Raw genomic sequence first — 23,089 nt, 5'->3', positions numbered from 1 at the left:
AAGGATCATTATTGCCGTTTCCGTAGACATAGGCGTGTATTTTACAAACTGTAAATGTATGGTTTTGCTAGAACTTATGTGTATTTAAATGTCTTAAACCTAAAATAAGCATTATATGGTTGAAAACACTGAATATTTGTGATATGACAAGTGCTCAGCGCGTCCGATCTGGCTCTGCACGAGTCGAAGCGCGAAAGCAGATTTAAATTCAGCAGTTGATGACGTGACGCACTGAAAGTTCGAATCACACCTGTGTGATCGTACGCTTCAGGGACCAGACCCTAAAGAATCATATCAACTTCTGGAAAATGGGCAACAGATGACCCCTTTAAATACAAGAAGTCTCCCATCAGACATGTGAGGAGTCTCCCAAACAAAATGCACAAATCATATTTTGGACAAATATGATTGAAATGAAGTAAATTCACGAGTTATCTCAGTGGCCTAGACTAGAGAAAGCAGTTATATTTTATCTAAGGGTGAGATTGCATCATGGTGGTTGACTGCAACTAATTTTACCTCATTAACCTCTATATTATCAGACACCTTAAAATAATAATCTAATATAATAATGGTAAAAGTAAACCAAGTCTACAAAAAAAAAAAAAAAAAAACACACAACACCACCACAGCTGTGTGAGGAAAAGACTGAAATGTAAGTTATGTATGAGCTATATTTCTTGCAATTCATCCCGTTTTCAAATCAGATTGGCTTGATTAAGTGTAACTTAACATTTTATTGATTATATACATTATAACAGGTTTGGAGTAACACCAGAGTTAGAAAATAAAGATATAATTTCATAACTGGGTGAACTATCCCTTTAAATTCAACATCCAAATCTGCCGGAAGAATTTTGTCAGCCTGATGAAAGACAAAATTGTCTGAAAAGAGCTGAACATTGAAAAAATGAAGACAGCCTTTTCCAAAAGCAGTGAGATGATGAACATGCCGGGTGCACAGCTAACTGTGGGAATGATACAATGTTTCGAACCCCAAGCTATGCACGGAGGCTGTTAAATTGATTTCAAGAGGGTGTTAAACTGCAAAGCCATGGCATTGATTTGACTTACTAAAGATTGTAAAAAAAAAAAAAAAGGAGTGAAATGCACAAAAAAGAAAATAGGAATTTTTCAGATGATATAGAAGAAAGCCATAAGGCAGTGACACCAGAAAAGCCCAAATGAGATGAATCATAAGACAGTAAGAAAGAAAGGCATTTGAAGTTGCAGAAGAGAAATTCAGTCCAATGCTGCTGCCCTGGAGCACAGCAGTATCTGCTGAGAATAACATTATTTTATTTGTAGGCTTAGTGAAGCAAGAGGCAAATAAGTGAATAAACGTCCTGCAATATAATATAAATATTAGTTTAGGTATGGATTTAAAACTTGCTTAGTGACTAATGTAAGCTTTCTTATTCTCTTAAAATCATTAAGATTGCATTTTATATTTGGTTTCCTGGTTTATTTATTTATTTATAAATTCCAGGTTATTTTCATCACTCCCCAACTTTATCCAGATCAGAATATTGTTTGGTATTGGACTGAAAATAGAATCTAGGTCTAAATGTCTGGAGACTTCACTAGTAAATAACAAAATGATGTCCCAAGTGTTCTAGTGTGTGTTTGTTTGTTTACAGTATTACAAGGTGACTTTGGCATCATGGGACAGGTTCAGGTCCAGAGATACCAAACTATTTCCTGAATACAATTAATTTCAAAACACTGTTTTGAAGCACTTCTAAGGTTTGAACACAGAATAGAGGCAGTAATCCACATGAAATGTAATATAATTTGGCAAAGCATTTTACCCATGTAGCTTTAGTCCCATCGAGACATTCTGAATGCCTTATTAAAATGCATAAAACTACTCCTCCTTTTCCCTATTTCTCAACTACATAATTCATTACCACAAAAAGAAAGAAAGAAAGAAAGAAAGAAACAAACAAACAAAAACAAAACTATACACTTAATTCGTTTAATTAAATACTATCCTGTATGGTACAACCTTAAAATTCTTTTGTTTTGATGGGGACATAAGCGTAAAAAAAGATGACAATAATCTTATTTTTATAGCCCTACTGACTATGAACATTAATGTTTAAAACAATAAAATTCTCTCATGCAATTTTACACCAGCAAACTCATGCATACACTACTGTTCAAAAGTTTGGGGTCAGAAATATGTTTTAAGCTGTCTTTATTTTTAATCTTTTAAATAAATCAATACTTTAATTCCACACGGATGTAATAAATTGACCAAAAGAATGTCAGTTAAGACATTTGAATTGATAAACATATTTCTATTTTAAATAAATGCTTATTTTGCTTTCTGTTCATCGAATAAACCTTTTAAAAACACAAGATGATTTGCACAAAAAGATTAAGCAGAACTGTTTTCAGCACTGATGATGATGTTACTAATAATAATTAAAAGGTTTCTTGAGCTGCAAATCAACATATTAGAATGATTTCAATAGGATCATGTAACACCGAAGCAATGTCTGCTGACAAAGTTAATCTTTTAGACATACTTTTGCAGAATATCAGTCTTCTTATTCTTTTTAATATAATAGTTTAATATATTTTGTTTTACATTTGAAATTTCTATACATATATATATATATATATATATATATATATATATATATATATATATATATATATATATATATATATATATTTATTTATTTATGAGCGAATAAAAATTTATACACAGGCTATTGAAATACTCTCAAACAGCGCAAGAAAAAATCAACATGTATATCTCTAAATAAGTTTACTACACAGACTATTGAGTATGACACAAATCAAGCCACATTCAACCACCAGCCCAGATCTAAAACTCCTTTGAAAAATATTATAGCAAGAGCCTCATCAGTCTCCCAGACATCCAGGAACCTTTGCCTGAGATCTTTTCAGTTCTAATTTAACCACTGTTTCTGGGCTCCCGTTGCTCGTCTGCATTAGCGGGTCTACCTGGGAGTTTGATGAGAAGCGTGCGGCCTACGCTGATGAAGCGGAGACTGTCCTCTGTGAATGAATGGCAGTGGATTGGCTGGTAATGAGGGGCGGAGCAGTGATGTGAGCTCTCCTTGGGACTTGCACTCATGGATTGTGTGCTAATGGAGGCCAGAGCTGGTCAGCCTTTTGCTCTGCAATGTGACTCATCAGGTGGGGTGGTGGAAATCATTTTCACACCACATGCCTATCACACTGGGCTCTTAATTGCTGGAGATGGGGGCAAGATAGATCCGGAATACATTACGCTGCGCCCACAGAGCATGATTAATGGGCTGGAGGGATTTTTTACAAACCACTTGCTGAACTTAATCGGAGCTTGTGTAGAAGGTGTCCATGAGGTTGAGGCGGGTGTGCCGCAGAAACCCCACTGACTTCAATGAAAAGATTCACTTCAAACAGTTACAAGGCCTTTGCACTCTACCCTAGACACAAACACTCAACAAACGGTGAATAAAAATGAATAAACAAATAAAAAGTACTAAAAAAGTACTCCAACTGGCCCATAAAATGTGCGGGAACAACAAATAATCGATTTTAAAGACAAACATACATACAAAAAAAAGCCTTCTGTTTTGTATCTTGTTCCGTTTTGATGAAAAAGTCAATGTGATCATGAAATCAAGTCCTGTAATAGAGGATTTGCTCATTTACAAGTCAAGTGAAATGTAAACAATGTCATTAAGACTGGAACTGTCCAAAAACAGCAACAAAAACAGACAATTGAACAAGTAAAAGAACAATGACTTGATATTTACCAGGACAAAGTGAGATGAAAGAGCAATTACTCTTGCCAACACAGTACTGAAGAAACATTCCAAGAAATGTGACATATTTTGCACATTATGAGTGGAGAAACATTGTTATGCATTTTGGTTCGTGGGTAATGGATGCAGTAGTAAGCTGAAAACTGAAAACTAGCAAAACAATAAAAATAACAAATCCCAGTGCATGAACTCCCCTCATTATAACACGCATGAAAGAAACTCCCGCTCGACGGTTGGAGATCCCTCATCTGTATTAGATCCCTGCTGTGAGCTATTTCATAAAGTAGTGGGGAGAAAAATTGACCAAGACCAAAAAAATAAATAAAAAGTCTTAGGGACATCTGTAATGACTTGAAACAATGCCTATTTACAGTATAAACAGCATGTGTTTGTGCATTTAACTGTGAGGAACTCACCGATGGAGCTGGTTTGCCTCCTTTTGCAATGCAGACCAGAGTAAGGTTCTGGGCCTGGTAGCGGCTGAACGGTGCTGGTGTGTTTTCTGCCACAACTGAGATGTTGTTGGGTGGAGCTGCAGAATAGAAACGGACATCTATAAGACATTCTGGGACACTTTTAACACGTTCATCAATCTGAGCAGCATTTCAGAGCTGCATTTTGACATGCAGTTATTCCCTGTTAAGCATTTGAATGCTAAATCTCCATACTAGCTTTAACACTCTTTGGTCTTTGGGAAAAAAAAAATCTGAAATATAGTGTATAACCAATGCACTTTCAAGTAGAGATGTAGTGGTGCATGGCTGGGGGTTTTGGATCATGTCAGCGTAGCTTTATTCTGTCAATGAGAGCCCGACTACTCATATGGGCCAATAAAGAAGCAGTATTATGCAGAGAACTCAAGGCGAAAGAGGAAGGAAACGGAAGTCTGGAAGATGAGAGGATCGTGGCAGGGCCACAGGGAGTTTCAGCACTGGATTTCTTAGTCTGAGAAGACTCTGACCCCTCGCAGTGAAATAAGATACAACCACCTACGATGCAGAACCGCAAATGTGCGGTCCTGGGGGTGCGGTTATAGTGCTCAGCATTCCAGCAGCTATCTGAAACATAAAAAGCATCGGTCATAAAGGCTGTGAGTGCGAAACCCAAGTTGTTTAAGACGATGTGGGAAGCGCATATAATATCAACCAACTCCTGCCAAGCTCCACTGCAGAGCCATATGAGTGTGTCATGACATTGGAAAAGCAGAAGTGCATGTCTTTTGACCGCCTTTGGATATCTATTGAACAGAAAAAGACAGACTTCCTGGTGCTTAATGTAGAAAGGATATGACGCTGGAAGGTTTGAAAACAATGCCCTTCCCAGTTCTCCATTTGAATGGCCTTTATTTAAGTCTACCTGTCAGCTGGAACAAGCTGACTTTATCAGCTGTTCAGGGATGAAAAAGGGTGTGGGGAGTTTATCACATCTGCATTTTTTACTAGCACCGAGCGATTTATGATCCTCTGTCAACGCGCCAGCGTAGGTGGGCACTGACTATTCAGGCAGCTGCATTATCACATAAAACACTTCCTGCAAATTCCCTTTCACACCCTGCTGAGACAATTGGATGTTGCTTCTGCTTAGTTTAGACCTGTCTTAAGCTTTCTGCATGTTGAAAGGAGGACAAAAAGCATGTGATATCAGCAGACGATTCGAGAGTTAGTTCACCCAAAAATTTAAATTATGGCATTTATTCATCCTTATGTCAATCCAAACACTTATGACTTACTTTCTTCAGTAGAACACAGAAGGAAGAAAGTTCACTTTTTCCATGCAATTAGCTTTTGTGCTTCAAAAAGAATGCAAAAACACCATAAATGTATTATACAATTAAAATCAAAGTGCTCTACATGACTTGCACTACAGCATATCTCAAGTGTTTTGAAGATTAAAGACTGTCAGTTTGTAATCTAATGAGCTGTAATCTACTGGCAACAGATCAGCTAGTCAATAGCTGGGTTTCCATCCAAAGTTGTGAATTTAACTTATGCGCAAAATTGGAATATCGCATAGAACATTTGCGAACAAAGTCAACAAAAAAGTAACTTCCTGATAAACTGGCATTATAGATCACTAAGAAAAGTAGGAGAAACTATTTATAATAAATAACTTATGCCTCAGAGCGAGCAGATGAAACACAATGGATGCGATCATTGCTTTTGGAGGTGGATGCTGCTGTTTGGGAATGCAGTCGTGTAAGACTTTTCTGGTTGGCAATTACACAGAAAAACTCTGATGACAGACTTTACTCGGGCATTTCCAAAGGCCCGCAACAACATTTCAGATGCTGTGGAATGATATCAGTCCGCCGGTTTGTCAAGATTTGCCGTCCCATAACTCAAAGTCACATAACTTTTATGATGCACTTGAAGGAATTTATTTGCAAAATGCATTTCCATCTCCCATTATTGGAATCAATCCTTTTTCTAACAAGTCAAAAACCACCTCAAGCTAACATAAAAACTTTCTCATGCAATATTTCAAAATGCGCATTAAAATATGGTTATTGAAACATCTATTAGGCTGAACAAAATCAGTGATTTGTTAGGGAACTTTTCACATTATTTTTTTAATGTACAAGACATATTCGTTAAATTACATTTTGATTTAAGGTTTCATGTTTTCATGAGTTTTCATTTTTGAGAGAACTATTCTTTAAAAAAAGAGCCCTTCAGAACACCTGCTGTGAATCACTTGATCAACAACGCTTGCATACTAAGCAGGCAGAGGAAGAAAAAAGACAGCGTATCAGGAGGCCAATGGTAATAAAGTTCTTTTTTCCAAGTGTCACTTTAAGTCTAAATCCATGTGCTATTCTCCAATAAATGTGCAATTGAAATTAATGGATTAAAACAAAATGGTTGGAGGAATGTGTGAAGGTTTAAGAGCTTTTGTTTCCTCAGCACCTAATTGGTTATTGATGGCAGATGTATGGCAGGAAATTAACCTTAGTGAACACTATTAGCTTTCTGGGAAACGGAGACTTGTCCTAAATTGGAGAATGATATGCTGTCACTTGATATTGCGGATGGGATTATAATACGCACCTGCACGCACACCCGAGACGAAGAGCAGTGCCCCTGAATTGATAGCATCCCAGAGCCATAAAAGAGAATGTTAAATGTTCTGTTTGTTAAATGCTCGCAGTGGCCTTGATGGATGAGACCCTATGGTTTCTGTTTATAGCAGTGGCTAGTCAAGGCTAATTAAACATGTGCTCTCACAACTGCTTCACGAAATGAGCCAAGCATAACAATACAAACCAATGCCAGTTTGTAAAATCTAGTGCCCGTATTCTCTAAATTAGATAATTCTACCTAACGCCATCCCTAATTTCTACCTGATAATCAAACACACAATTTATCAGAGATTTGACTCCAAAAAGATAGTGAAGTTGATTATAAAATGATTACAGATTAGTTTTAGCCTACTGTGCAGTCTAATCTCATTTTAGTCTGTAACATATTGCCATTAATAGAGATTCCCTCTATTAGAGTTCATAAAGTTTGGGTAGTTCATAATGTTAGAGGAACAGTTGAGACACAACATGTTCTAGGTAAAGGTATCTACCAACCAGTCAATCAAATGTATTTTTAGGGGTCCAACCCCCCACCCCAGTACACAAAATTTCATAAAACACTCAAAAACCTTGACATTGTAATCAAATTGAGTGTGAAAAAGCTGTAATTCCATCGCAACAAGCAACATTCCTAATCCGTTAAAGGATTAAACAAGGTATTGTTGTGTGCCAAGCATGACAGTCATAGCATTTAATCTTTTCAAACATTCCATCAAGGATTATTCCAATGTTTTGGCTTTTTAGATTTCCCTACTGACAACAACACCAGCTTTGATTTCTCTTAGAAACTCCAACGCAAAACTGTGGAGATAAGATGAGTCTCATGATTAACCCCCAGACTGCCTTTGTAATTTATTAGGAATGTATCATGGTGTTAATTATTGATAATATCTCTCTCTCTCTCTCTCTCTCATACACACACACACACACACACACACACACGCACACACACCTAGAAATATGAGATGCTTTGCTTGTTTGTGTTTACTAATGTACTAATCAAACATTACCTAATGATTAACAGATTAACAGAGTAAACTGATATGCTTACAAATGCCATTAAACATTCAGTTCGTATGAGCATGCACTTTTTAAAAATCTACAAATTATTTGTACTATTTCTTCTTATTGTTCTTTTTTTTACATTAACAATTGTTAGTTATTTTAAGCACTATTCACAAAATATTCATGTTAACATATTCACTAACTTACAATCAGTCTGTCAAGGTCACATATTTGGCCTTTGTTACACATCTTTACAAAACATTTATTAATGATCTGTTATTGTTTTTGCAGGACCCAATCTGGTGGAAACTATTCATTTTTTATAAATGTTTACAAATGTTTATTAATCATTAGTACCTTTATGAGCAGCCATCTTGATGGCAAAAAGTGTTCCAAATGACCTGAATTCACGCTAATTACACATTGTGATAAATTATTTATTAATCATTTGTTCATGTTTTTGCTGTACCCAATCTAAAGTGGAAACTATTTGTCATTTGCAAATACATGTTTAATTATCATTCAGTAACTTTATGGGAAATAGCCTGGAGTGGTTAGTTCAGTTTAGCTAAATGCTTGCTAAAGGCATAAGACATATTTTAATTGGGGTGCAAAAATGCGGCTAAATCATTACATGTTTCTACAGCATTGCACATTATAACCAATCACACACAGTTCTACTGAGCTCATGAATGCTCTAACCAATCAGAAATGCCAGAGTTTTGCTGAGTGCACGTTCCAGATCACTGACTCATTCTGTTGATCTCGAGAAGCGAAATCAGTCCAATTCATGAACAAATAATTCAGCTGAATCCATTAAAAAATATTTAAGTCAATTCAACAATTCATTCATGAATCAAACATTTCAACTATATTCTTCACACAAAATCTGTCATGTGGATTTAGACGAACTGAAATATAGTGCAAGAGACATATGGACCACTTATAATGCACTTTTGTCCCTTCAAAAGACTGAAAGGTTCAATCCTCCGAATTGCATAAAAACATTGACGACATCGTCTTAACAAAAAAGAAAGTGTACAGATTTGGAACAACATGAAGGTGAGTAAATGATTACAAAATGATTGTTATTCAGAAACAAATAGCATTTGTAATCAATTTCCCAGAAAAAAAGTGAACACTGCCATCCTATCAAATCTTACTTTATTTGATTGAACTATAGACTTTAAAAAAAGATGGACGAAGTGTCTTCAATTACTTACACTATAGACAGGTGAAGAAAAAACATTTCTCTATGGCTGCTGTCATCTTGCAAAAATTACATATTTTGGAGCCAAGAGTCTGTATAGTAGTGAAAAGGAAAAAACACTGTATGGATGTTTTTTTTTTTAATCCAGCCATGAAAAAACCTTCAGTGTTCTTGAAAATAATAAATAAATAAAGCTAAAAAAAAAAGAAAAAAGAAAAACCTTCTAGAAACACTGTTTGGAAACCCCGATAAAATGCTTGACGCTGGACCCCTCTTAAGTGGTTTAAAGAATTCCATATCTCCTTATAAAAGAGCATACAACGTGTGTGACTCCATTTCCCTCCTCTCATAAGCCACACCGTCAGACCATTCATCCTAATGGGAGCAGCCAAATTCTTTTTGCAGTACAATAGCCTGAAGCACCATTACTTTGCTCTCTTTAAAAAAAAAAAAAAAAAAACAGCATTATTATTTTTTTCTTCTATACTTGAGGAACAGGGGCTCACATTTAGAGAGCTCCCTGTAGACACATCTCGCTGGCCTGGTAATTAAAACATTTAGTGGCCCTTGGAGACACGAGAAGGAGGGGTCTACATCCCCTCTGGCCTTCCTCTGACATCTGTTACTAAGATCTATGAGGGTTCTCGGTCAAAACACAGGGGACACTGGTCAAAGCCGTCTATTTTTCAAGCGAAGTCGTTTACTCATAACTTTCCTAATTGATTGTTCAGATGCCTGCTTTTTTGGGGAGTCCCGTTGTGCACCCTGAGACTAATCAACCAGTGTTTGTAGAGGTCTTCAGACATCTGACTCAGACAACATAAGAATGGTTTCACACTAGGCTTCATCAAGCTGTTTATCAACAGTTTTAATAGGGGTAAAATTAAGGTAATAACAGATAATCACACAAAACCACTGATGCATTTGATTAAAAACCTTCCAGATTAATTCAATGGACTGCTTTAAAGAGCACTTATCAACAAGCAATCATATTATCTAACTTTGGTTTTGATTTAGCTGGTACAAATCACACTCATTCAGAAATATGGAGGAAGATGCTTTATATCTAAAAGTAAATGACATAGTTTGTGGAATTGGTCAGATACAGTATACAGTCCTTTTGTACCATCATTGACATTTAACCCTGAGTTACTCCAGTGGGACTCGCCATGGAATGAATGTATTATTAGCCTCTTGGGATGAAAACTAATGCATGTAACCTTAAGAAAAAACCTTATCTTTGTATAAAGTACCTTTATTATACAGCACAAATTGACACACACACACACACACACACACACACACACACACACACACACACACACACACACACACACACACACATATATATATATATCAATGCCAGTTTATATATAATTTGTATTTATTTTATTTTTTTAGGAATTGTAATGCCTTTCAGTGGTTTTATGCTCTCAGCAGCCATAATTCATTGCACAGAAATAATTGCGGCAAGTATAAGCCATGTTTATCCTCATTTCAAATGGTTTTTAATGCTGTCTGAGTCATATTTTCTTTCACCTTGCATCTTATTTCCTTTATGGTTTTCAAGGATGATAGCTTCCACCAATGGGCAGATGAATTTGCGCCTAAATACAGTTCTACAGTTTGATTGGCCGTACAACACGAAAAGTAAAGGAAGGATTTCTATATCCCTTTCAAAAGATTATAAGCCTATTTAATTCTCTACCCTATATGTAAGATTAAATGGATGCATTTTATCATTTGCATTTAGCATTACTATTATATGCTGTGTGACTTCCAAGCTACTGATTTAATACTATTAGGTCCATTTAAAATAATGGAATTTTATGTAAGAAAAATGTATCTCTGTTGAATATCAGCAGGATTATGTGCTAGAGAAGGAAATGTCTAGCTGTGTTCTTCTTATGAATGCAGGACTTGTAACTGTGGATTATGCATTCAAGGTCTTTTCTACGCTCTACGGTATGGCAAATAAAAAGGCTTCATTCTCAAGAGATCATTTGATGTATCCTCCCTGTGAAGTAAACACTAGCATAAGATCATCTGAGCTGCAATGTATTATTCACAGTCTTGAATGACATAACTGTTCATACTTTGAAATGAGGCAGAACAGATACTTTCATTCAGTTTGAGCCTAGACATAAAGACTTGCTCTGAGAGACCGCAAGATTCTGCTCTGACTTTAAACTAGTCTACAGGTCTAGTCTTTTTCTGCATCTGAAGAAACAAATATTGTACAAGAGCAAATGAGCACTGCCCTCTCAGATGTCTTGACTGACATTATAAAAAGGTTCCACTGCACTGTACAGAGGTTCATGATATCAATCAAATCCTACACCGTGCAGACAACCAGCCTGCTGCTTTGTATCCATCATCAGGTAAGACACAAATAATCATTTTGATGGTTTTGATGGTATTTGTGTTTTGTCTTGTCAGAGACACAGAGGTCTTGACTGTGAATAAAGTCTGGACTTAATAATTGAATGTCCAAGGCATTGGTTGTACTAGCTTGGAAACAAATCAAATTTAATATGCATTTCTAATCAAATTCTTAAAGATTCTGGATTTCAATGAAGCCTTGATTGCAAGGGTGAACTGGGGGGAAGGAACAAAAACAATCCACACCGAACAATTCCAAACAATATCACCTAAAATATAATTGCATATGCATATAATACATAGGCTAAAAAAAAAGTAGAAAAACATAGTATTCCTATATAACATACTCCAATAATTATATTTTATACACAATGTAAAAAGTACATATGGATGGATATTCTTTTATATTATTATTATTCTTTTTTTATTATGTTATATGTGGACTGAAAAGTTTGCAAGATCCTCTTTATGTTTGTTAAGTAGTTTAAGTAGTTTTACTAGTCGAGAGCAGGGGAGTACAGGCTAGACATTCCACTCCAGGACCAGTGTGACAAAACAAATACAGGCCTTGCCATATATATATATATATATATATATATATATATATATATATATATATATATATATATATATATATATATATATATATATATATATATATATATATATGATTCAGTTAGAAACTAAACAAATCAAAGAGGGACTTTGAACAATTTAGTCCATCTGAATGGTTTAGTCCATACTGTTGTCCAGTACATTTCTTGTGCAATGGATGTATATCATGAGTTGTGGTGACTTGGTGATAACACCGGAACGGAGAGTGGATTGCAGATGAGAGCTGTGTAGGAGATAATATGCTGCTCTAACAGGATCCGCCACTGATGACAACCGCAGCAAACACAAAGCAAAACTCCAGCTCGACAACTTCTCCTTATTAGATACATCCTTGCCGGGAGTTATCTCTTCAAAAAAGTGGCAGTACATAACTCAATTGCTGGAATATGTTTACCAAATCTGTGGTAAAGTACAATTCACCTTGCCTAATAAAATATACAGTTTAGTGCAACAAAATAGAAGACAGAGATAGATATGGATTGGTAGGTTTAAAATTAAATGGTGTGTCTTCTTGTTCAGTTTTATTAGCATAATTTAGCAAACCATTTTTTTTTTTGTCTGAACAAAATTGTCAAATGTCCTCCAAAAATATTCATAATTAAAAAAAACTCATTCAACATCAGAGTTAATATTTGATTTTACTTTTCACATTAATTTTTTTAAGTAGGAATTTAATTTGTGTTCGACTAACAGACATCCACAATACATTGGTAGGTTTAAAAATAACATATATGAATAACAACTATACCCACATTAAGCAAACACTGTCATAATGTCATGTCAATGTCAGCACAAACTTGACCATTTTTTATTACCATAACATTTTTCATTATCATAAAAAAACTCTCATTCTACATTAAAACATTTTTTTAAGAAAGAAATTAGGTAACACTTTAGTATAGGGGCCAATTTACACTAATAACTAGTTGCTTATTAGCATGTCAATTATTAAAATATTGTCTGTTTATTAAGTGCTTATAAAGTACATATAATGCATGACATCCTTAATCCTACCAAATACCCTAAACTTAACAATTACCTTATAAACTATTAATAAGCAGCAAATAAGGAATTATCTACAATAATTTACTACCAAAATTAATTAATAAAGACAATGAAATATTACATTTTAATTACTTGTATTATATGTTAATATAGAATTTACTTGCAATTTTTGCAATCTTGTTTAACAAAGATAGGCATTCAAATTGCATTAGCAATGTAGATTGAAATAACTCTTGTGAATGTCAGCCGACCACCAGCTATGGCATAATCTCAAATGACACCCGATGAGTACTTGAGTGTCCCTCTTGTTGAGCCTGTATCGATGCAGGCTCCTCTGCCACCTGTCACTATGTCACCAAAGCGCGGACTCTGAGGGCTGTCTTTGGGAGAGACAGCAGGCCTACAAAACTATCAAAGCTTGAATCCCTTTATGGGAAAGAAAAGGCAGTGAAGAGAAGCTCTGAGACCGGAGTCAGCCCTTTGAAATAGTGTTCCCAGGACGAGCAGTGCCATGAGATAAAAGGCTCTAGAGCGCTTTTTAATCACATTGCCCATTGTGCTTTTAGCATTTGCATTTACCCCACGCCCTTTTCATTTGCATTCGTCATTACTGTGCTGTCAGCTCTTATCGGGTTTGCTCTATCCTTCCTCTTAGGGGAGCAGCCTGCTGTTGAAAGCGGGGCTCTGCTGCTCCGCGAGGTTGCAAGGGCTTCAAAATGCACTTTGTCTGTCAGGTGGGAGATGGGACTGACAGACCGTGCCAAATGCCGGTGTCACTTTGTACAAGTTCACTAGTTACAGAGCTCATTAATCACACTGATGCCATTAAGCGATGTTGGTTTCTATGCGGACCCGTGCACGTTCCCTTCTGGACGCATTCGTCCATTTGCCGCCTTATGGTTTCGTTCACACATCACCCTGTGGTGAAAGCTGTCAGCTGTGCAGCTCTTTTGTTTGAGCTCCACTTCTATAGATACTTGGGACTCATCAAAAGTCTCTGAAGGCCAACAGAACTTCAAGGCCCACAGCTATTTTTATTTAAATGTCACGTTAAACAGATAAAATTCTGCTTTAACTTTCCCCCAAGTTTCTTTTCTGAGCTGGGTCGATTTGTTTCTCGGCTTCCCGCCTCTTCAACTTAAGCTTGGTCACACAATAGCGACTCGCGAATGATAGGAAATAAGATGTGTCATGGGTATAGGCGGATTTAACTGTCAATTTTCAGTCGTCTTTGAAGCCCCAGCCGCAAAAAGCAGGCTTGGACTCAGAACGCACCAGCTTTAATATAGACGTGTGGGACATGAGAGCGGATTTAGAAGAAAACCGACGGAGCACTGGGACAAAGAAAGGGCTTTTTTTTCTGAAAGAGTGCAAGAGAGCAGCAGATGGGCACCCAGTGCCCTCCGCAGATTCTGTAATGCCATGACTGGCACCCATAACACTAAAGTCGGCGCTTATCTGACAGGGGGCACCCATCACAATCTGCACTGATTTGGCCTCTCAAACCCTTACAGGCAGCTGGGTAAATTACAAAGCCCTGGTTCTTTTAAAGTTCCTCTGAGGTTCAAATTGGTTGATCAGTACAATTGTAAGATCTGGTCCAGACACCTTTTTTATATCACCAGATTTACTGACCGGGGAAAAATGGGGCCATAAACTTATATGAGGCCAAAGAGAGTTGGCCCCAGCCGCCAGGATCCATCATTCAATTCTCAGTACTGTCCTGTAGTAACCCACACCATATGAGCAAAACCCCTCGCGGCCGTATGGAGGAGTGATATCGCGTACCAGATGACAGACGCTTCCAAGCCCCCGACCTGTCAACATGCAAGTAAAGCTTTAGAGGTACAGCTGAACTTCCATATTTCAGAGCTGCATGCCAAGAGGCTTGGTGTGGCCCACACAGGATTTAAACAGATGGAGAATGATGCTTTTCTGAAAGCTACCACTCACCAAAAAAGCTCCATTTGCTTGCCCCAGAGCACAGACCCAGTTTTACTAGTCGAGAGCAGGGGAGTACAGGCTAGAGGTTTCCACTCCGGGGCCAGCATGACAAAACAAATACAAGCCTTTCCAGTAGAGCCTTTTCCCAGGGTGTAATTTATCAGAGCCGTTTTTCAAAAGTATGTTTATAAATGAGATTTTCTTGGCAAGGCACATTTTTTAAGTATAAGAGATGTATTTTGTTTGCCAATTTGCTTGTATTGTTTTGTAAAGTGTACTTGGGTTCCTTAAAGGCGCTATAAAGATACCAGAGTGTCTATTTACACTAAGTGCAAATAGCCTGCCTTGTTGGCTGAAGCTATTTACACTAATTCTGCCCACCAATGCGTGATTCAGCTATTCAAGACTACAAAAGACAAATGACAATCATCAGCTCCAGTGGTGCAAATGGTAAAATGTGTGATGTATTCATTTTGAGGCGATCAACCTGGGTTCGAATCTGCCTTCTGGCAAAACTTTTTTTTCCCTTTTCAAATTTCAAATCACATCAGAAAAGCATTTATTTTCAATGAAAATAAAAAAATATAATCAAAAAGTTGAAAATAAAGTTTCGGGTAGGGTTAGGATAGGTGTATATATATATATATATATATATATATATATATATATATATATATATATACAGTTTTGTTCAAAATAATAGCAGTACAATGTGACTAACCAGAATAATCAAGGTTTTTTGTATATTTTTTATTGCTACGTGGCAAACAAGTTACCAGTAGGTTCAGTAGATTGTCAGAAAACAAACAAGACCCAGCATTCATGATATGCACGCTCTTAAGGCTGTGCAATTGGGCAATTAGTTGAAAGGGGTGTGTTCAAAAAAATAGCAGTGTCTACCTTTGACTGTACAAACTCAAAACTATTTTGTACAAACATTTTTTTTTTTCTGGGATTTAGCAATCCTGTGAATCACTAAACTAATATTTAGTTGTATGACCACAGTTTTTTAAAACTGCTTGACATCTGTGTGGCATGGAGTCAACCAACTTGTGGCACCTCTCAGCTGTTATTCCACTCCATGATTCTTTAACAACATTCCACAATTCATTCACATTTCTTGGTTTTGCTTCAGAAACAGCATTTTTGATATCACCCCACAAGTTCTCAATTGGATTAAGGTCTGGAGATTGGGCTGGCCACTCCATAACATTAATTTTGTTGGTTTGGAACCAAGACTTTGCCCGTTTACTAGTGTGTTTTGGGTCATTGTCTTGTTGAAACAACCATTTCAAGGGCATGTCCTCTTCATAGGGCAACATGACCTCTTCAAGTATTTTAACATATGCAAACTGATCCATGATCCCTGGTATGCGATAAATAGGCCCAACACCATAGTAGGAGAAACATGCCCATATCATGATGCTTGCACCTCCATGCTTCAATGTCTTCACTGTGTACTGTGGCTTGAATTCAGAGTTTGGGGGTCGTCTCACAAACTGCCTGTGGCCCTTGGACCCAAAAAAGAACAATTTTACTCTCATCAGTCCACAAAATGTTCCTCCATTTCTCTTTAGGCCAGTTGATGTGTTCTTTGGCAAATTGTAACCTCTTCTGCACATGCCTTTTTTTTAACAGAGGGACTTTGCGGGGGATTCTTGAAAATAGATTAGCTTCACACAGACGTCTTCTAACTGTCACAGTACTTACAGGTAACTCCAGACTGTCTTTGATCATCCTGGAGGTGATCATTGGCTGAGCCTTTGCCATTCTGGTTATTCTTCTATCCATTTTGATGGTTGTCTTCCGTTTTCTTCCACGTCTCTCTGGTTTTGCTCTCCATTTTAAGGCATTGGAGATCATTTTAGGTGAACAGCCTATCATTTTTTGCACCTCTTTATAGGTTTTCCCCTCTCTAATCAACTTTTTAATCAAAGTACGCTGTTCTTCTGAACAATGTCTTGAACGACCCATTTTCCTCAGCTTTCAAATGCATGTTCAACAAGTGTTGGCTTCATCCTTAAATAGGGGCCACCTGATTCACACCTGTTTCTTCACAAAATTGATGACCTCAGTGATTGAATGCCACACTGCTATTTTTTTGAACACACCCCTTTCAACTAATTCAACTAATTGCCCAATTGCACAGCCTTAAGAGCGTGCATATCATGAATGCTGGGTCTCATTTGTTTTCTGAGAATCTACTGAACCTACTGGTAACTTGTTTGCCACGTAGCAATAAAAAAATATACGAAAAACCTTGATTATTCTGGTTAGTCACATTGTACTGCTATTATTTTGAACAATACTGTATATATATATATATATATATATATATATATATATATATATATATATATATATATATATATATATGTGTGTGTGTGTGTGTGTGTGTGTGTGTGTGTGTGTGTGTGTGTGTGTGTGTGTGTGTGTGTGTGTAATATAAAAATACAAATGTATGAAAATACATAAAATATAAAAAATAGATATGTAGAGAAGTTGTACTAGTTAAAATTTGTACTGATTTGAATAAAAGTCAGCAAAAAGAAATCATACAGTTGAAATCAACATAAAAATCAATGGTAAAACACACACACACACACACACACACACATTACAAAATATGTAAGGAAAATAACATTAATGGAAATATAATTTAGTATTTTTCCATTTTGAGTCCAGAAAAAAAATTGCAGCTTGGACATGTTTTCATTTAATAAACTCTAGTTAACCACCTCATCAGAAATGCATGGCTCATCTTGATCTAAACTTTGCTGTGATGCTGGCACTTAATAATTAATCATGAACTTCAGCATGACAAGATGTCTCATACTAAGAAGATCCTTTTCCCAACTGATGGGGACCGTGCCAGATGGCATTAATGCTGGCCAAGTGTCTGTAGGTTGGTGTATCTGCAGTGTGTGTGTATAAGAAATAATCTCTGCAAGGTCAATGTTGATTTAAAGTAAAAAAAAAAATGTTCAGCATTATATCAGCAAAGGACAATGGAGTTGACCTTTAGTTATAAATGAAAAATAAATTAATTTTAAATCACTGTTTGGGAGGATTAGGCAAGGTAGGCAGCTTTACATAGAATGTTTTGATTTAATAAATAAGTAAAAAAATTAATAAATAATGCATTACATTCTAAACCTTCAGAAAAATAATTATAAAAATAAAATAGAAAATTAAAATAGGACCCCGACACTGCAATAAAATAAAATACAAAACAGATATAATAAAACAAAATAAATAAATAAATAAATACATTTTCTGGAACAAAATGAGCGAGAATAAAACTATTTGCAATGATTATTTAGGAGATGTGCAAATAAATGTTCTGCAAAAACCTGATGTACCAATTTTATTTGATACTCAAACTTGAACATTATTATTATTATTTTTTAATTTAATGATAAACTGATTCAACGTGAATCTCACTCTTACATTTACAACAGTAAATCAGTAAAGATTTCACAGCTAAAAGTCACATGTACCACGAGTCAAAGGAGGCCATTTTAACAATTATGCTAAAAGGTCAATACAATAGCTTTGTGTAAAGACAGACTGAAATACTGATATGTTATTAACATTAGAGTTAATGACAGTTATGATACCTGATTCCTAAAAAAAAAATCATTTTTAAAGTCATATCTTTCCATTAATTTAGATAAAAAAGACAAATAAAGAAAGAAAAAGAACTTTAAAATAAAATAAACTAAAATAGTTTAGACCAACATTTGAAATGCAGTGTACATGACTGCATACAGAACAGACATGGTAAGCCATTCCACTGAAAAAGGCAACAAACAAATTATTCCTTACATAAATCATTCAGAATTGGTCACGCATTCACAGAGCACCTTCCCTCATTATTTACTCATTGTTCCTCAATTCACAGAAAGGCTGACCTGAGCTCGTACTGTGTAACAGCACATAGCAGGGGACATAATTACTAATGACGCACTAAAGACACACGAGAAGTGAAGGTTTGTCCAGCGCTGTGTGAGAAACGTGGTTCCTGAGTTCAGAACAATGTGAGAGAAGGTGATCAGAGCTCTATACTGTGCAGATTTGAGTCCCCGCAGGTGTCTTTGGCAGCGTGGACCTCGGTCTCTGCCAGAAGCACTACCTCTGTGAGACCAGCCACATGGTTCCCACTGTTTGCCTGCTTGAAACTCCACTGCAGTGGAGTCAGTGTGCTACTAACAAGCTGTGCTGTTGTCTAAATGTACCTATTTCTCATTTTTTTAAATTCAAGTCCTATAATGATGGGATACTAGGCAGAAACAGATACGAATGCTAATTTATTCCTGAATTTAAGTTTAGGAATTTTGCTCATTGATTATGCAGTTGTATGAGCTTGTGTTTGGAACAACAAGACTGCTTTGTTACTGTATGTTGCAAATAAGCCATCAGCAAGGGGACTGAAACCAACTTCATCTCCATTCCAAGCTCTAACAAACACACCGATGGGCAGGACCTCTCCCTCTGTTTGTGGCTCCAAAATATTAATGGATAAATATGGATATTCCAAACTTTAATTAAAACAATATATTTTGTGCCAGCTTTTTTTTTTTTTTGCATTTTTAAAACGTTGCACATTATTATAAAGTATAATCGTAGTATCTATAAAGAATTTGTAAGGGGAAATTGTTGTTTACCAAGCTTGTTAAAAAACAGCACTGAGGCTATAAACAACAACAACAACAAAAATTACATCCACTTGAAACTCCACACCATGTATATATCAGCATAGAGCTTCACATTTTCCTATGTGTCTCAAGCTATTTAAGCATAATTACAGGGATTGTATAAAAAAATTTCTTAGTTCAAAGCTCAGGAGTCTGTCAACATTATATATTGTGCCGCTTCATAGAAAGTAAAAAAAAAAATATTAAAAATAAAAATGTAATAAATTAAATAAAAATATCCACATGGGATATTCTGAATGCACTGGATTGCCAAAATAGGCTAAATCGAATCTGAGAGGTTGCCTTTGGACATGAGTCATTCTTTTCTTTTAAACTGTGTTTCATTACTCAGCAATGATAAGGCCATCTATACATTTTAAAAGGAATGAGACAATAATTACCTTTGTTAAAATGTTGTCTCCTGTTACAGTATATCACAAGATGCTAAGATATCTACAGTATGAATGAGCCATTCATACATCAATTTCTATTACAGATTTAAAATACAGCTCATTTGCAATTTAACTTTTAGCCTGCTCTTAAAGATACTGTATGGCTTCAGGTGACTTAACAGCACTTGAGTTATATGGACCACTTCTACCCTTTAAAGACTGGCCTATGAAATAATAGTCATAAAAGGTCTTATACATTTAACAATCAAATATGAAACATTAGGCTTTATAGGGTTAATCATTTTTGCATGATGCTTTTGTAACCCTTTCCCTAATTTACATTTACTTAATGTAGTTATTTGTAACTCATTAAATGGCAAGAAGTTATTCATCAGCAGGTCAACATGCTTCCAGTGATGTCTCATTTGCATAGAACATTAAAATAATAATTCATACTTGAATCCATATTTTAAGAGCCAACAAGGGAAACTCAACAAACACACGTTCAAGAGGCTGTGAAGGTTCAAAACAGACCTGCTATTGTAAACAGGTTCAAAGTTTAAAAGCAGATCAACCGATAACAAGATCTGTTCTGATGACTGTCTCAGCCAAATCAACTGTTTCTCAAATTTTGAATAAAGGACCCCTTGACCCAAAATCTTTATAGACCCATGACAGAAGTCACTGTTACCACAATCAAATTAGTCGCCCTACACTCTGAAGCAACTTTACATACATACATACATACATATGGCGATACTTTGGACACAATTATTGGCACCCCTAGAGATTCTTTTGAGTGAAATATTTCTAAAGTATATTCCCGTTCATATTCACAAATTTGAGCGATTCAGGGTGATTATGAACATGAATTTATCCAGACATGGCTTCCTGTTTCACATAAATATAAATAGGAGGGAAAACAAAGCCCGAATTCTCTTAATCATCCATCACAATGAGAAAAAAACAAAGTATATATTTCTGATGTGCAGCAAAAGATAAATGAGCTTCACAAATTAGTGAAGTGGCTTTAAGAAAAGAGTTAGAGCAGTGAAAATTTGCATTTCCACCACCAGGACAATAATTAAGAATTTTCAATCATCAGAAAATGTAAAACATCTGCCTGGAAGAGGATGTGTGTCTATATTGTACTAATGCATGGTGAGGAGGAGAGTTGAGTGGCCAAAGAATCTCAAAAGAACATAGCTGGAGAACTGCAGAAAATGGTTGAGTCTCGGGGTCAGAAAACCTTAAAAAAAATAAAATGGTCAAACAGAACCTACATCACCACATGATGTTTGGGAGGGTTTCAGGAAAAATTCTCCTAGCTCATCCAAAAACAAACTCCAGCATATTCAGTTGTCAGACGTGAGTGGAACTTCAAATGGGACTGACTTTTATGGTCAGATGTAACTAAAAATTTGCACTCAGGATGGGTTTGGTGAACACAGGGATAAAAAGTACCCTCATGTACAATGAAGCATACAGCTGTATTTTTTTATTTTGTGGGCCTATATTTCTGTTGGAGGTCCTGGATGTCTTGTTCAGACAAATGGCATCTTGATTCTATCAAATAACAACAGATAAAAAATCTAAAAGTGACTGACTGTTAGAAATCTTATAATTGGCTATGTTTAGATCATCAAACGTACAATACTCCAAACAAAAACCTCAAAAACAACACAGAAATGGTTTCACTGGGCACAAAAACAAGCTTCTGGTATGGCCATTCCAATGCTGTGACCTGAACCCTGCAGAAAATGAGTGGGTTGCACTGAAGAGGAGAAGCACCAACATGGAGCTGGGAATCTAAAGGGTCTGGAGTGATTCTGGAGTACTGTAAAGTTGCTTCAGAGTTATTATCCTGTCTCCTGAAGTCTGTGCTTCAGTTTTCTTTTTCTTTTTTTTCTTTCTGCAGCTGAATCATTCTTCGAAAAATCTTAACTTATGTTCACAGAAAAAAGAATCCCATAGTTTTGGAATGACACGAGAGTAAATGTTAATGCAAGAGTAAACGATCACATAATTTTCACATCTTTTTAATGAACTTATTGCATGTAATATAGTCATCAACAATCATATCCTATAATATTGTTTTAGCAGCAATGATCTTTATAAATAATCAGGGACAGACTGCCATAAATCTCTCACAGTAAACTATCCAGACATAGGCAACTTTGTTTTTTACTGCCAAAGGCTTTTTGCCGACAGCTCTTCTAGCTGGAGGGCCCTTACTTCAGGGTTATTTAATGCTGTCACTCAAGCTGTTTACTGCCATTAACATTTGGTCCTACAGCGGGTTTAAATGAGATCGCTCCATAGACTCGTGACAGCAGAACAGCACTTCCTATTCATTAGGATATAAGCTGACCGAGAGACTTCCATTGTTGTCCTAGATGATTCCATTCACATACGAGGATATCGTACATGCGTTTACAACTCTATACACCAGCTTTGACAGAGACCAAACGTCTTTGTCGCCAAACATCATAAAGCACGCTGACACTCTAATTGCACCATGTCATTCCTGACACGACTCATTCGCATCTTCTCCAGCCACTAAAAGGACGCACTATGGCAGGTGCCAAGTATCATTTAGTTGATTTAAAAGGGTGATGATGTGCACATTATGCTGTTTGTTTATTTGTTTATAGTCAAGCATAGCTGAGGCTGCTATCCAAGTTTGCCCTCAGGCTCAGCAATGCAAAATAACAAATGGGAGGCAAGCACATGGTTAGAAGGTCATGTTATGGATAAAAAGCTTGATTGCGTAAAACTTATCGTGCGTTATCACTGTTCATCCTCTTTGACCATATTATAAACAATCCATAAATTAATGTGGCGTACATATGAAGTGAGCAATTCTGACAAAGTGCAGATGGTGTTAAGGTAGCCATATTTCTGTTGAGTAATTACCTGTCATGAATAGATAACAGCTTTGGCAATAATAATTCATGAAGCACTTTCTGAGT

The 23,089-nt window shown here is 36.2% G+C and overlaps 1 protein-coding gene across 4 annotated transcripts in view; it reads right to left on the bottom strand.

Annotated features, from left to right (window-relative positions):
- The window catches only part of LOC127968672 (immunoglobulin superfamily member 21-like), a 175,532-nt gene that overhangs the window by 20,911 nt on the left and 131,532 nt on the right, over positions 1-23,089 (bottom strand). For all 4 annotated transcript variants that reach the window (XM_052570005.1, XM_052570006.1, XM_052570008.1 and 1 more), the window contains exon 5: positions 4,205-4,320. In XM_052570005.1, the coding sequence (XP_052425965.1) occupies positions 4,205-4,320 (116 nt within the window). The remainder of the gene's footprint in view (positions 1-4,204; positions 4,321-23,089) is intronic.

The sequence above is a fragment of the Carassius gibelio genome, chromosome B11 (genome assembly GCF_023724105.1).
Source record: "Carassius gibelio isolate Cgi1373 ecotype wild population from Czech Republic chromosome B11, carGib1.2-hapl.c, whole genome shotgun sequence".
NCBI lineage: Eukaryota > Metazoa > Chordata > Actinopteri > Cypriniformes > Cyprinidae > Carassius > Carassius gibelio.
This window is presented reverse-complemented; position numbering and strand designations above follow the sequence as displayed.